Source organism: Pyxicephalus adspersus, chromosome 1 (assembly GCF_032062135.1).
Source record: "Pyxicephalus adspersus chromosome 1, UCB_Pads_2.0, whole genome shotgun sequence".
Lineage (NCBI taxonomy): Eukaryota > Metazoa > Chordata > Amphibia > Anura > Pyxicephalidae > Pyxicephalus > Pyxicephalus adspersus.
In genome coordinates this window covers 88,259,040-88,272,249 of record NC_092858.1, presented here as the reverse complement: position 1 = coordinate 88,272,249, position 13,210 = coordinate 88,259,040, and the positions used below count along the sequence as shown (strand labels likewise).

At 36.5% G+C, this 13,210-nt stretch overlaps 1 protein-coding gene across 2 annotated transcripts in view; it reads left to right on the top strand.

Moving 5' to 3' along the window:
• Window positions 1-6,648, top strand: part of CLTC (clathrin heavy chain) — a 52,113-nt gene extending 45,465 nt beyond the window's left edge. Inside the window, exons 31-33 of one of the 2 annotated variants that reach the window (XM_072417334.1) lie at window positions 287-307; window positions 4,825-4,900; window positions 5,404-6,648. In XM_072417334.1, coding sequence (XP_072273435.1) covers window positions 287-307; window positions 4,825-4,900; window positions 5,404-5,528 — 222 coding nt within the window. In that variant the 3' untranslated portion in view covers window positions 5,529-6,648. The remainder of the gene's footprint in view (window positions 1-286; window positions 308-4,824; window positions 4,901-5,403) is intronic. The other variant, XM_072417344.1, reaches the window with a different exon arrangement.
• The last annotated feature ends 6,562 nt before the right edge of the window (window positions 6,649-13,210 follow it).

Sequence of the window (13,210 nt, the reverse complement as noted above, 5' to 3'; positions counted from 1 at the left end):
AGATTTCCATTTCAGATTTATGATAACATTTTCTTGGCTATTTCATATTCTCTGTACTAACAGTGTAAAGAAAAGCACTTGTCATTCCTAAAGCGCAGTGAGGTGACCACAGCACACCATTTCAGTTATTTTTTTGTGATGTTTTTTTTTTTTTTTTTACCCCCTTTCTTCTTTTTTTCTTTTTCTTTCTAACAGCTGCATTTTGTTTTCTTTGCTTATTCTTCCTTTTTTTATGCTTAATGTGAAATTTGATTTTCTAAGCTGCACCCTTTGAATTCCTTTGCAGGTTGATGCAATAAAGGAAAAGGTGAAAGTTGATTCTTGTATTCCATCTTTAAACCTGGAAGACTAAGTCTAAAGAATCTGCATGCGTTTCCCACTACCCATCCTTAATTATCACTACTGCTTCTACTTTCCTTCTTTCCTGACCTGCATTTACTTAAAGCCTCTGTTGGCATTTAACTAAATGAACTAAATTAGTTAGCACTAGGTCTCTTAGTGTGTCACTACTAATTGGCTAATCTACTGTAATCAGGAAAGGCACAAGGCATTGGCTCACAGTTGCTAATGGGAAAAATGGCTCACCATTTTAAAAATCTGAAGGATCTTAAATGCAGAAAGTAATTTGCTTTGGTGTGTCACTATCAGCATATCAAGAGATTTCTGATGTAACGCAGCAATTAAAATGTGCCATCAGTTCTCTATTCCATAGTTCTTTAGTTTGAGGATATGCTTTCTATGATCAGTCACAGCATTTAAATAAAAGAAAAATAATCCAATCACATGAACAGGAAAGGAAATTTCTGTGTAAATACTAGATGTACAAGATCATAATTATGACTATTGGTTGGCATGAAATTAATTTGGCAGCATATAGTAATTTATTTGATCAAAATGAAGTAGACAGAACATATTGCTTAGATTTACACATAACATTTTTACTTTATGTGCTACAGCAACAATTTTTAGGTTTTAGGGAACCCCTGAGTATAAAATATCCACAGCTCACAGTACATTCATTAGGTGGTTGTCAGTGAGAAGAATGTCACCCTGACAGTTAGCCAAAAAGATCATTGGTGCCTAGCAACCTCTGGAGGAACCCTGGTTGAATGTGCTTGTTTGGGGTATTCCAAACTCAGAATTTGTAATAGTGGCCGATTTTGCCATTTTCCTAGTGTTACACTCTTATCATTTTTTAAATCATATCAATGCTTAGGAAATGCTAAGCACCAAATGTGCATACCCGCGCAAAACTTGCTTACCCTTTACCTGACAATGGCTGAACGTGGCATCCAAAGTAGGTATATAAAAGTTGAACATTCCCACAGTGCTAGCCAATCTTTTCTTTATTCAATTATATTGTTTAGATTTGCATTTAAAAATAATTATCCTTCAGAATTGCCAGTTTTGCCACTAACCTTGAACTGTGATCCAGTTCCTAGTATTTTAATAATTTGATGACAGTAGGCAAAAAGTAGTCACAGAAGTGATTTTTTCCTGCTGTTATTTAGAAATGAACTTGGTATTATTGTCAAGTATCAGAAGTGTTATTGGCTATTCTATGTTATCTGGTAAATGTTTGAAGTCTCAGGTAAAGCTAACTTATTGTGAAAATACAACCCTCTCCTGACCACCTACCTCTTGCTGTTTTTTTATAATAAAAAATCATCAAAGAAAGTATTCACTTGGGAACTGTACCTCACATAATTCCCAAGGCAGCCATTTAGATTAGGCATTTGGGCACCAGGTCTTAGATGAGGGGGAGGATCAGAGTTCAGGCAGAGCTATTGATTGGCCACCTCTGCCTGAGGGTCATGACCAAGCTGCTTAATTTAAAATCAGGTGATCACATGCCTAGGCCTTGGAACTTTTGTGTTCTGTATGTTTGCCAGGGGTAGGGTTGGGAGTAAGTGGTTGTGTTTACACTGTAGGTCAGCTTTCAGGAGATTCCAGTCAAATTCTTGTGAAATAAGGTCCATTGTTTGGGCACAACTTTATACCAAACGATGCCTCTTTGGGTCGGAAGTTGAAAGAACAGATACTTGATTTAAAATTTGTTGCATAGATAATTTGCAGGCTATGACTAGCTGACAAGGGTACCAAGCAACAGATCGCCATACGACTGCCAGTCAGTAAAAAGGGATGTGATCATTTTGCTTTTTATAAGTTCACAATTGAATATGCAGCAGCTAATAGCCTGTTCGTTCTCAACCTGGGGATGCACGGCCTCACCACTTGTTGGCGTGTTTGTGATGCAACAGAGTTTGCTGGGATTTTCCCATTGGAAAAAACATAACTCTATATATTTGCAGTATTTTGAAAAAGGATGTTTGTTATTAACAGAGTAAAATGACTTAAAGTACATCAGGAAAACGTCCTTCTGTGTCCGGTCCTCCAATTATGAGCGTGTGTTTGTGTGAAACAATACTGACAATTCAACTGTTTTTTGATTTGCCCTGATGAGCATGTCTGACAGCTTTTGTAAATGCATCACTATGTTTTTGCAGCTTGGAGCAAGCATTGCTTTAGCCTTAGTATATTAGGAACATGTATGGCAAACTCCATGGACAGAATCCACTTCTTGCTTTAGTTTGTCGCCTTTTTCTTTTCATGCACACATTTTTACACCTAACACACAAACAACATTGAATGCATGTCTCACTAGGCGTTCTCTTAGCTCTGCAGCTTCTGTGGAAAAGCCTTTAACAGCGTGTCCTTACTAACCCTACTGGTAATCCATTTACATGGATAAAATATTCCAGGTTTCTGAGGAAAGGAAGGAGTTGGTGAAATTTTAGTAATTCAGAATATCTGCAGTTTGTGTGTACTTTTTTCTGTAAGGGTGTAATGATTTTATTCAGGTCACATAACCTAATACAAGTTTGTCACATGCTAGTTTGACCTCCAAATTTAACTAGCAACCTTTTGGCCACTGTTTACTATATTCTAAATAGAGAGAGAGTTGATTCTATGGCTGGTGTAATAGTGATGGCTGTTGTCATTTCATTAACAACTAGTAAAAAGTCCATAGTCCACAGAAGGAAACCTCACCAGTTGGGAATGCTTAACTACTGCTGATTGCTAACCCTTATACTGTCAATTTTCCTACAGCCCATTGAAATTACCTATCTATGTTCCAGCAGCTTTTAGACTTACGTGTTTACCCTGGCAGTATTTTATGACTGTGTGTTCCAGTTTGACCATAACCAGTCATTCACACTGAGGGTTACAAAACCTGTAGTTCATATTTGGATGCTGAAATAGAACGATCATATCAACCCGCTGGTGCTTTTACTCCAGCCAAGGCAAGCTACTGTTTCTGTTAAAAAAAAAAAAAAAAAGTCTAAATAAAACCAATATTTTCTTCCAAAATGCAATATTAGATGTTTCTCACAAAGTGCAAATTTCCTGAACTGTGCAGTTTACAAATGTTTTTAAGTTCCAAAATCCAGCCTATATTTTAAAGGGGCATGGTGCTGGTTTGCCCAGTGATGGAGGCACATCAGAGAAGGCTTCTTTCCTGTGTTTTTTCATCATTTCTTTAAGCCACCCTTACAGGTGTGCTGTTGCAGAATTTTTTTTAAAGAGATTATTTTATGATAAAGGAAAAGACGTGTTACATTCTTTTTATTTTAACAAGATGATTTGTGTGCATGGAACATCTTTTTAAGATTTTTTATATATCCCCCAAATGGAAATACCATGTTCCATAGTAAGTGTTTTCTGAGACATTTTGCTTGTCATGCATTTGAGCATGTTTGTGTGTGTTCATAAAATCCTGCAGCAAAACCTTGTGCTTATTGGGTCATTTTTGTCACCACTGGATTGAGTGATGTAAACTGCTGTACTGTGATAAAAGATCAGGATCATTTGTTATGACCTATCATTAACCTAAATAACATTACGTTCCAATGGTTGTGTAGAATGCTTTGCTTGCATAAGGTGTAGGAACACGCACACAAATTGTTTAGGTGGCGTCTTCCAGAATTTTTTCTCATCAAGTTTTGGAGAGAGTGGACAATGGTCAGCCAACAATGAAGATACAATACTTTTAAATTGTGGCACTTCTACCTACCTCATTCTTGCAGACCTCTCAAGATGAGGCTCAGTGTTCTAGCTGTTAGTGAATACTTCTGTAGGGATTGCTGCTCAGTTAGGTTTATATCGAACATCGCAGTGAAGCACACATGAGGCATGATCAGACAGAAGGAAGAATTTGACTTTGGACTGAGGTCAGGGTCATTTTTTTTTTTTTTTTGTTACGATGATGTTTTGTCTACAAAATAATCTTCTTAACAGTTGTTATTGTTTTTTTGTGACTGAAACTATTAACCATATTGTACAGTGTTTGAGAATTGCTTGCATGTCTTTTTGGTTTTCTGATCTTCCTTACGGAGGAACAGGTTTTAGAAAGCATCATATGGATGGACTCTGTAACTGAAGCTAGTTTAGAGAAAAGAAATTCAGCTCTTGGTTTTCAGTTACTGGTTTTGTTATGGCCAGTGATATTCATTATACTTTTATACATTCAAAACCTTATTATCTAAAGGAATGCCACCCATCCCCCTACTATTGCTTGTCTTTGTGATATTTTATTTTAGATTATTTACCAAGTTAGATGTTGGCATTGGTAAGTCATATTAAATGTTTTACATGAACATATATTTAATAATTGTTGTTACAAGACGCTGTAGTACATGCCTCCATGAGAGAGGAATCTTAAGGCTTTTCCACATTTTCTAGTCTTTTTACTTAGGAAGCACATCAAACCATAGAAACCCCGAAGATCTAACTCATTATTTTACCAACTTTTTTTTTTTCAAGGTTGACAAGCTGGATGCCTCTGAATCACTCAGAAAAGAGGAGGAACAAGCAACAGAGACACAGCCAATTGTTTATGGTAATTATCCCTAAAATACTATTATATTATTTTACTCCTCTTTTATGGGCTAGAAATAAATATTTTGATGGGGTTAATGTCAGCAAATTAGATGAATCTATTGATGACACTACTATGTAGTGTTGATTTTATATATGGCTAATTGATTTTCCTAAAACTGTGAGCTCCAAATGTTATTTTACAGACAAAAATATAACTGTCTAGGTCTAGCAAGAGATATAGATGAGGATGTGGTAGGGCTTTCCTGCCTGTGCAGGAAATAAATGAGGAAAGGACCTGATTTTTTGTTTTTGTTTTTGTTTTGTCATTGTATGTTGCAACCTAAAGCCTGGTAAATGATGCTTATGTGTGTTAAAGCAAAGCTGAAAGTGTAATACCTATATGCACTATTGTAAAATGGGGGATAAGAAATTAGTTATTGTAGCCCTGAATATTTTTTTGATAAGAAATGTTTCTGGTATATTGGCATTTTGAATCCTCACATATCTTTTTCAATTCTTCAGGCCAGCCTCAGCTAATGCTGACTGCAGGACCCAGTGTCCCAGTACCTCCCCAAGCGGCATTTGGTTATGGCTATACTGCACCTACATACGGGCAACCCCAACCTGGATTTGGATACGGCATGTAAAACAAGAGCTGCAACCTCTGAACCTGGGCTATTTTCTTACAGAAACTTCACCGTCCTCCTTTCGCCTCTTGACCCTTACCAGGGAAGAGCTCCAAAATCCCTTTGTTTCATGAAGGACAGTTTTATTTTCTACAACATATGGATCACACCACTTTAAATTCTTTTTGTTCACATTCCATATTCTCCAAATATATGATGATTATTTTAATGGGCATAGTACTTCAATGCTTTAAGTGGGCTTTCTATTTTTTTATTTGTGTTTTTGTGTTTTTTTTTTCCCTTTATTTTACTGAGGGCTGCTTGTAACCTTTCCAGTAACTGGGGATGTGCGTCTAGGATAGGTTTGGAAGCCTTGGCTATTGCAGAGGTTCGCTAACGCATTCTTCGCGACCCCTCACAGGACCTGCAATACATTCTAAAATATATGGTGTAGAAACACTGGCAGCAAAAGGGTTAACAAAGCTAACAGTCTATGTGAAGAATCTCTGATTTGCACTCTGTAGTGTTAGAAAACTTAATATTGAATCTCTCAAAATTGATGTATGTAAGCAGCTTATGTACTGTCTTATCTAAATACATATATCTACTTGTATATTCTGAAGAAAAAAGTTTCTATTTCCACATGCAAGACTGCCGATGACAAAAGAACACTAATCTCCATGTTCTATTACAGTTTTGTTGTGCAGCTCATAAAACTATTAATTTTAGCAACATACAAAACAATGTTGCATTATGGAAAAACCATTGGCGTAAGGGAATACTCATTTGCGCATTTAGATAATGCTAGTGTGTGTAGCTCACTCCATGATGAACAGATGGCCCTATGTTGTGCTGTATCCTGTGCTTTTTTTGTGGGACCATTTCATTCAGGAACGAAGAAGGCACCATAATTCCAGTCTGTGTACTTCCCTTCTCCTATCCCCTGAGGTTTATGTATGTTGGATATTGTGGTGTTCTTAGGTCACTGTTTTGAGTGTACAGAGGAGAGAATTTAAGCAACAACATTACAAATAAAATGCTGTTCAGTTTTGTTTGTGCAATTTGAGATGACAGATTTAAAAAAAAAAAATAAAATAAAACATGAAATAAAAATACTGAACTGTGGACATATTATACAATACCAGTTGTGATGTACGTTTATTTCTAACTGTACTTTTTTATCTGCTCCCATAATACGGTTTTGTTGACCTTTGGTATCCTATGTTGGTATAAATATGACAGACTATTCAGTAATGGAGGACATATTTAATCTTGCTGCTAGTGAGACAAGGTTTAGAAGACATAAGTCACGTAATGCTGACAGCAGTCCATAAACAATTGTCAATTCTGGGTAGATTGTCTGTGTACCTCCTGGGGAGCAACATAAAATTCATAAATTTGCAACAAATATTATAGCAATACAGTGGCTATGATTATAAAAGCAAAGATGCTCGCCGTTACTGTATAGTGTGTTGGGATGTACCATGCCACAAAAGTATTGATGAATTGGCATGTCTTAAAGTTGGGTACCACGATGTGTATGCTTGAATGGACCTATAACGTCTTGAGGATGCTGATATCCATGCTTGGTTCAGCATACCTGTTGAGACTTTTATAGGGGGGGTCTCGCTCTCCCTGTATAATAAATGTAACACAGAGTGTTGAAACATTTTAAAACTCCCAAATAGAAAAAAAATAAACTTTTTATGGCATTGAGATCGGTTTGGTTAATTCTAAGCTATATAAAAGACAAAGTTTTTCTCCAGCCAACCTAGTTTTTTTTATTTTATTTTTTGCTGCAAAAATGATTCCAGTTGGATGTCCTATACAGTCCTCATGCCAGGTCTTCTGACATATACAGTACATGTCAGCTGGATTCTTCATGTAAAGAATAAAAATGAATGTTCATGGTATACCCTATAGGGTAGGTCATCCTGCATTAATACAGTTTGAACTCGAGATTGGATTTTCTACATCACAAAACTAAGTTGGATGTGTAATGGCCATTCTTCTATGGCTAAAAAACTTTTATGGTTCCCATCATTTCTCCGAGGGTTTTTGGGGAAAAAAAAAAAAAAATGGTTGTATACTGTACAATGAGACATTTAAGACTGCTGGGTACATGTATAAAAATATCTGACTGATGGAGCTTGATACACTTCTGAAAAATAGGGAGACTGTGGTTATGTTCTACCTTCTCATTTCTGCAAGTAAATTATCAAGCATGAGTGAACACAATTATAAAGTGGTTTTAAGCCTTTCTAGTATACAAATATAAGACTAATTATGCACCCGAGGAGTATTGTGTGTGTGAAACTAGATGACATGAATTTAGAAGATATAGTGTTACTGACCTATATTTGCTGCCATAAGTAGAAGACAGATCATTTGCCTCCGCTAAAGCAGAACATCAATGATTAATGGGCCAGACCTTCTATTCACAGATACTTTCATTTTACCTTGGCAGTAAAGGCCAAAAGACTGGCGCCACTGAAGATGATAACTAAAAGTAGCAAAAAAAGCCATGACAACTATGAACGTTTGCTGGCACAATGGCACTGCAAGCATTTTAAACTATTAGCCCAGTAAAAGAGATGTCTGCCACATATCCTGCCTGTTTTTTTTTATCAAGCGGGATAATGCAGTACTAACTCTGGTACTGGTTATCAACCCTTTGGTTTTTTATGACATCTGGGAATTCCAGAAGTTTTTCCAATCAGAAGTTCTAAACACTGGTCAATAGCTCACTGATTAGCTGCATAGTGCTGCTGGTTCAAATTGATCTCTGCACTCATCAAACAGGTTTACCTGGATTCCCAGTATTGTCGTATAAATGATGTGAACAAGGTCTGCATACTGTGAATTAAGTTCAACAGACATTTCAGAACACTGGTTTTACACTATCAGAGCAACTACTGTGTAGAATGTCTGACATGAAGGGACTTTAATGGAGCCATGTAATGCTAATTATAATAAATTGTTTTGGTAAATTACACAATTTGTGCCAAATACACAGTACAGAACATATACAGTGGCTTTAAAAAGTATTCAGACTCCCCCTTCACTTTTTCAGTTTTGATATGTTGCTGCCTGTTGCTACAAATGTTTTCTTCTTTTCCTATTAATCTACACTCTGTAATGACAAAATGAAAACAGAATTTTAGACAATTTAGTAAATGTATTAAAAAAAAAAGAAACAAACTGAAATCACATTACTGAGTATTCAGACCCTATACATAGTACTTAGTTGAACCACCATTCAGCTTTCACGCAACTCTGACCAGTCTCCCAGTCCCTGCTGCTAAAAAAAAAACCAAAACACCTTCACAGCATAATGCTGCCACCACCATGCTTCACTGTTGGGATGGTATTGGGCAGGTGATGAGTGGTGCCTGGTTTCTTACAGGCAACATTTAGAATTGAGACCAAACAGAATCTAGTCACAGTCAGTCCTTTGGTTGCCTTTTTGAGAAGAGAGACTTCCATCTAACCACTGCCAAAAAGCACAGATCTGTGGAAGGCTGACGTTATGGTTGTCCTTCTTGAACTTAGTCCCATCCCCCCAGATGATCTTTGGAGCTCATTCAGATCGACCATCAGGTTCTGGGTCATGTCTTGCTCAGTTTGGCTGGGTGACCAGCTCTTGGAAGAGTCCTGTTGTGCTAAACTTTCATTTGAGAATTATGGAGGCCACTGTTCTTTTGGAAACTTCAATGCAGCAGAATCCTATCCCCTGAGCTCTGCAGGCAGTTCCTTTGGCCTCATGGCTTGGTGTTTGCTCTGATATGTATTGTCAGCTATGAGGACTTCTATAGAGAGGTGTGTGCCTTTCCAAACCATGTCCAATACCATTTACCATAGGTGGACTCCAACCAAGGCGCAGAAAGATCTCAGAAGTGATTAAGGGAAACGGGAGGCACCTAAGCTGAATTTTAAGTGCTGTCGCAAGAGGTCCGAATACTTCTGTACGTTTGATATTTCAGATATTTTCTTTTTATACATTTACAATATTGTCTAAAATTCTGTTTTCACTTTGCCATTATATTGAGTACTGAGTGTAGGTAATTGAGAAAACAAATGATTGTAGCATTTTAGTGCACCATAACAAAATTGAGTAAATTGAAAGGAGTCTGAATACTTTCTGGAGCCACTGTACATACATACCTACATACGTACGTACGTACATACATACATACGTATATTTATGTACTGATTTTGGGAGATGTATTTTTTACTCTAGGAATTCTTTAGGTGATTGCAGCCACAAAACAGTTGAGTAATGTCCATGATGTTACATACATACACACACAAAGTCTTAGCTGAATGTTAAAGGATCTGTAACAATCTAAAGAAAAACAATTACAATAATTTTAGTATTAATAAAAGTGAGAACTAATTCATGTATGAAGGTTTGGTATGTTCATGTGGCTCAGAATAAAGTCAAATTCAATTGTTTTGGCTTACAAAAGAGCTGCCTAATTAGTTCATGATTTTATGCAAGCTATATCTCATTCAGTTTTTTTTTGCTATTCACAGTAACTAACAATGGGAAAAAATGCAGAAACAAAATTTACAAAAAACAAAACATTTTATTTTACAAATGTAGCATTCCTAGAACTACCCAACCATTTAACTTCAAATAACCTTATCTTAAAGCAGCACTAAAACTGTAAGAGGACATGTCCTTTATTGCAGAAGGGAAAGGCTATGTCTTTTCTGCAAAAAAAAAAGATCTATCTGCAGTTTTTGTAACTGGAATCACTAGTCTTCTGAGGTTTATTTGGGGCAACCATAAGCTTTCAAATATATGTCTCATAGATAAACAGTGAACCCTTTGAAACATGAAATGGTGGTTTCTCTCTAACAATTGATGTACAGTTGTGGTCACAACCAAAGACTGCTCATTTCCGCTGGATAAGAAGCCCATCCAAAAATGTATTTAATAGCCAGCATTCTGTTGCTCTGAATTTACAGGATCTTGAAGGTGTCATCACTGTGCTTTTTTCATTTAGAAAGTAAAATTACCTTTCTTTTTGGATCAGAATCCTGCAGTCTCTACTGCCTGTCTACATGCCATAGGCAGATGCACAGCATTGTTTTTCCGTGGGTTGCCTAATATTGACAACAGAGGAATATACTTGTGCCTTTGGTTTATATTCTCCCCTAGAAGGGCAGGGGACAGGGTGACAACACACATGAAACACATATGAAATTGGTAAACTCTACATGGACCAACCCCATCAGATGATATACTAAGGATCTATCAATGTGCACATAGGAGGTTATAGGAGGGCATATAAACTTTTTGAAGAGCAAGTATAATCTGGTGTAATATACAATAAAATATATTGTCCATGTAGTTACCTGCCTTTGTCCTATGGTAATGTCAATGCACAGCATTGTTTTTCCGTGGGTTGCCTAATATTGACAACAGAGGAATATACTTGTGCCTTTGGTTTATATTCTGCCCTAGAAGGGCAGGGGACAGGGTGACAACACACATGAAACACATATGAAATTGGTAAACTCTACATGGACCAACCCCATCAGATGATATACTAAGGATCTATCAATGTGCACATAGGAGGTTATAGGAGGGCATATAAACTTTTTGAAGAGCAAGTATAATCTGGTGTAATATACAATAAAATATATTGTCCATGTAGTTACCTGCCTTTGTCCTATGGTAATGTCAATGCACAGCATTGTTTTTCCGTGGGTTGCCTAATATTGACAACAGAGGAATATACTTGTGCCTTTGGTTTATATTCTGCCCTAGAAGGGCAGGGGACAGGGTGACAACACACATGAAACACATATGAAATTGGTAAACTCTACATGGACCAACCCCATCAGATGATATACTAAGGATCTATCAATGTGCACATAGGAGGTTATAGGAGGGCATATAAACTTTTTGAAGAGCAAGTATAATCTGGTGTAATATACAATAAAATATATTGTCCATGTAGTTACCTGCCTTTGTCCTATGGTAATGTCATCTGTGTAAAAAGACACAACACTTATTTCACATTGCAATCATGCTAGAAGTAGCCACATTGCATGGCTACGTCATTTTCTGTTTGAAAGGAATATCTATAAGTATGAAATGGAGCATTTTGATTTTGCTGGCATGTCATCTGTCATTGTCAGGCTTATTTTTGTAAGATCTTCTTCCTTGAAGTTATATTGGTGGGGTATAGGAAAAAAAAATTTTGACTATACTTCTGGTTTTAAAAAACCTAATAATAAAAGTTATGTTTTACTGTAGTGGTTAATGAGCGGGAGCATAATACAGCAGGGGAAATAGATTATTAGGGTTATTCAGGTGTGTAGATGTGTATATGCGCAAAAGGAAAATCTGTGTTTCAAATAGAATCTCTCGAAATCAAAACATGTCACCCCCTGCCTGTTATTTTTATGTCATCTGCTGTTTATACCTATCCCGAATGATGTTCTTTGTACCTTCCACTCCTTTTTTTTTCTCAATAAATACATTGTTAAACAAAGAAATCAAAATACCTCCATAAATTAGGTTTTGTGTAATAAAGTGGAAGTTCTCCAGATGTGTCCAAATGCCAAAAGCCATAAGGGAAGTTAGTGCTGCAGCATGTGAAGGTGTTTCAAAATGTACCATATTCCAACTTTGGGTCCTATGCGTTTGCAGATTGGGTTTCTTTCAATGCTTCCTTTTTCAGAGGCTGCATGCATGGGGGTGTGTATATTGACTCAAGACATCTAATGTTGCAAAGGGTGTCTAAAAATGACTGTGCAGTATAATTGGCACAATCGTTGGACCAAGTGATGTCAATAACTTACACAGATCTTATCTAACATGATTTGTCCCTTCTCTCCAATACAGACACAATACAATGCCATACTGGAGTATGAGATCAGAAAGCAGGTATGTTTATTGAAAATGTTTACTGTAAGCATTGTTCAGTTCACTGGTATTCACAAGCAACTCACATAAACTAGGCTTTAAAGAAAAAAAGACTGAAAGGCTCTACTTCTCATTCCCTGGTAGCATCACTCATAAACTGCCATGTTATTTACTGAATGTTACTAAATGAAAAAAGAGCAAAACTCTCCTCCCCTAATACCTGCCAAATGATACACAGGGCTTTTCTGTGCAATGTGTTTTATGTAAACAAATATGCCAATAAGGCTGTGCTGCAGTACCATCCTAAGTAAATCATGTACTATTAGGGCAACATTTATATATTAGTGAGGCTGAACATATCGTACATTGTGTGACACAAATGGAAAGGGTGCTGCTTTTGTGCAAATACCTGCACTTGATAATTGTATCAGCTTTATTATTAAAAATGTTTTACCTTTGATAAATATGTATGTTTGAAATATAATTGGCAGCTATGAATAAGGGCAGGGTGGAAGAATAAATCTTTAGGTATAATGAAATATTGTGCAACTCTGAATCAAAACTATATTTTTCCATCCAAGTGCACCATTTAATGCTGTACACCGCCATGACACTTGCTGTATGTGTTCCAAAATAAAATGTATTTATAGACTTTTATGCATTTTGAGTAATGACGAATAGTATAGAACTGTTATATCCTTGTCTATGAAAACCGTATGGGACAGGCAATATGATAAGAGAAATAGAGATTTGGTGAGGAAGAACCACTTTAAAAAAAACAGTAATTTTATGAAAAAGCTAGAATACACTGCAACCACTG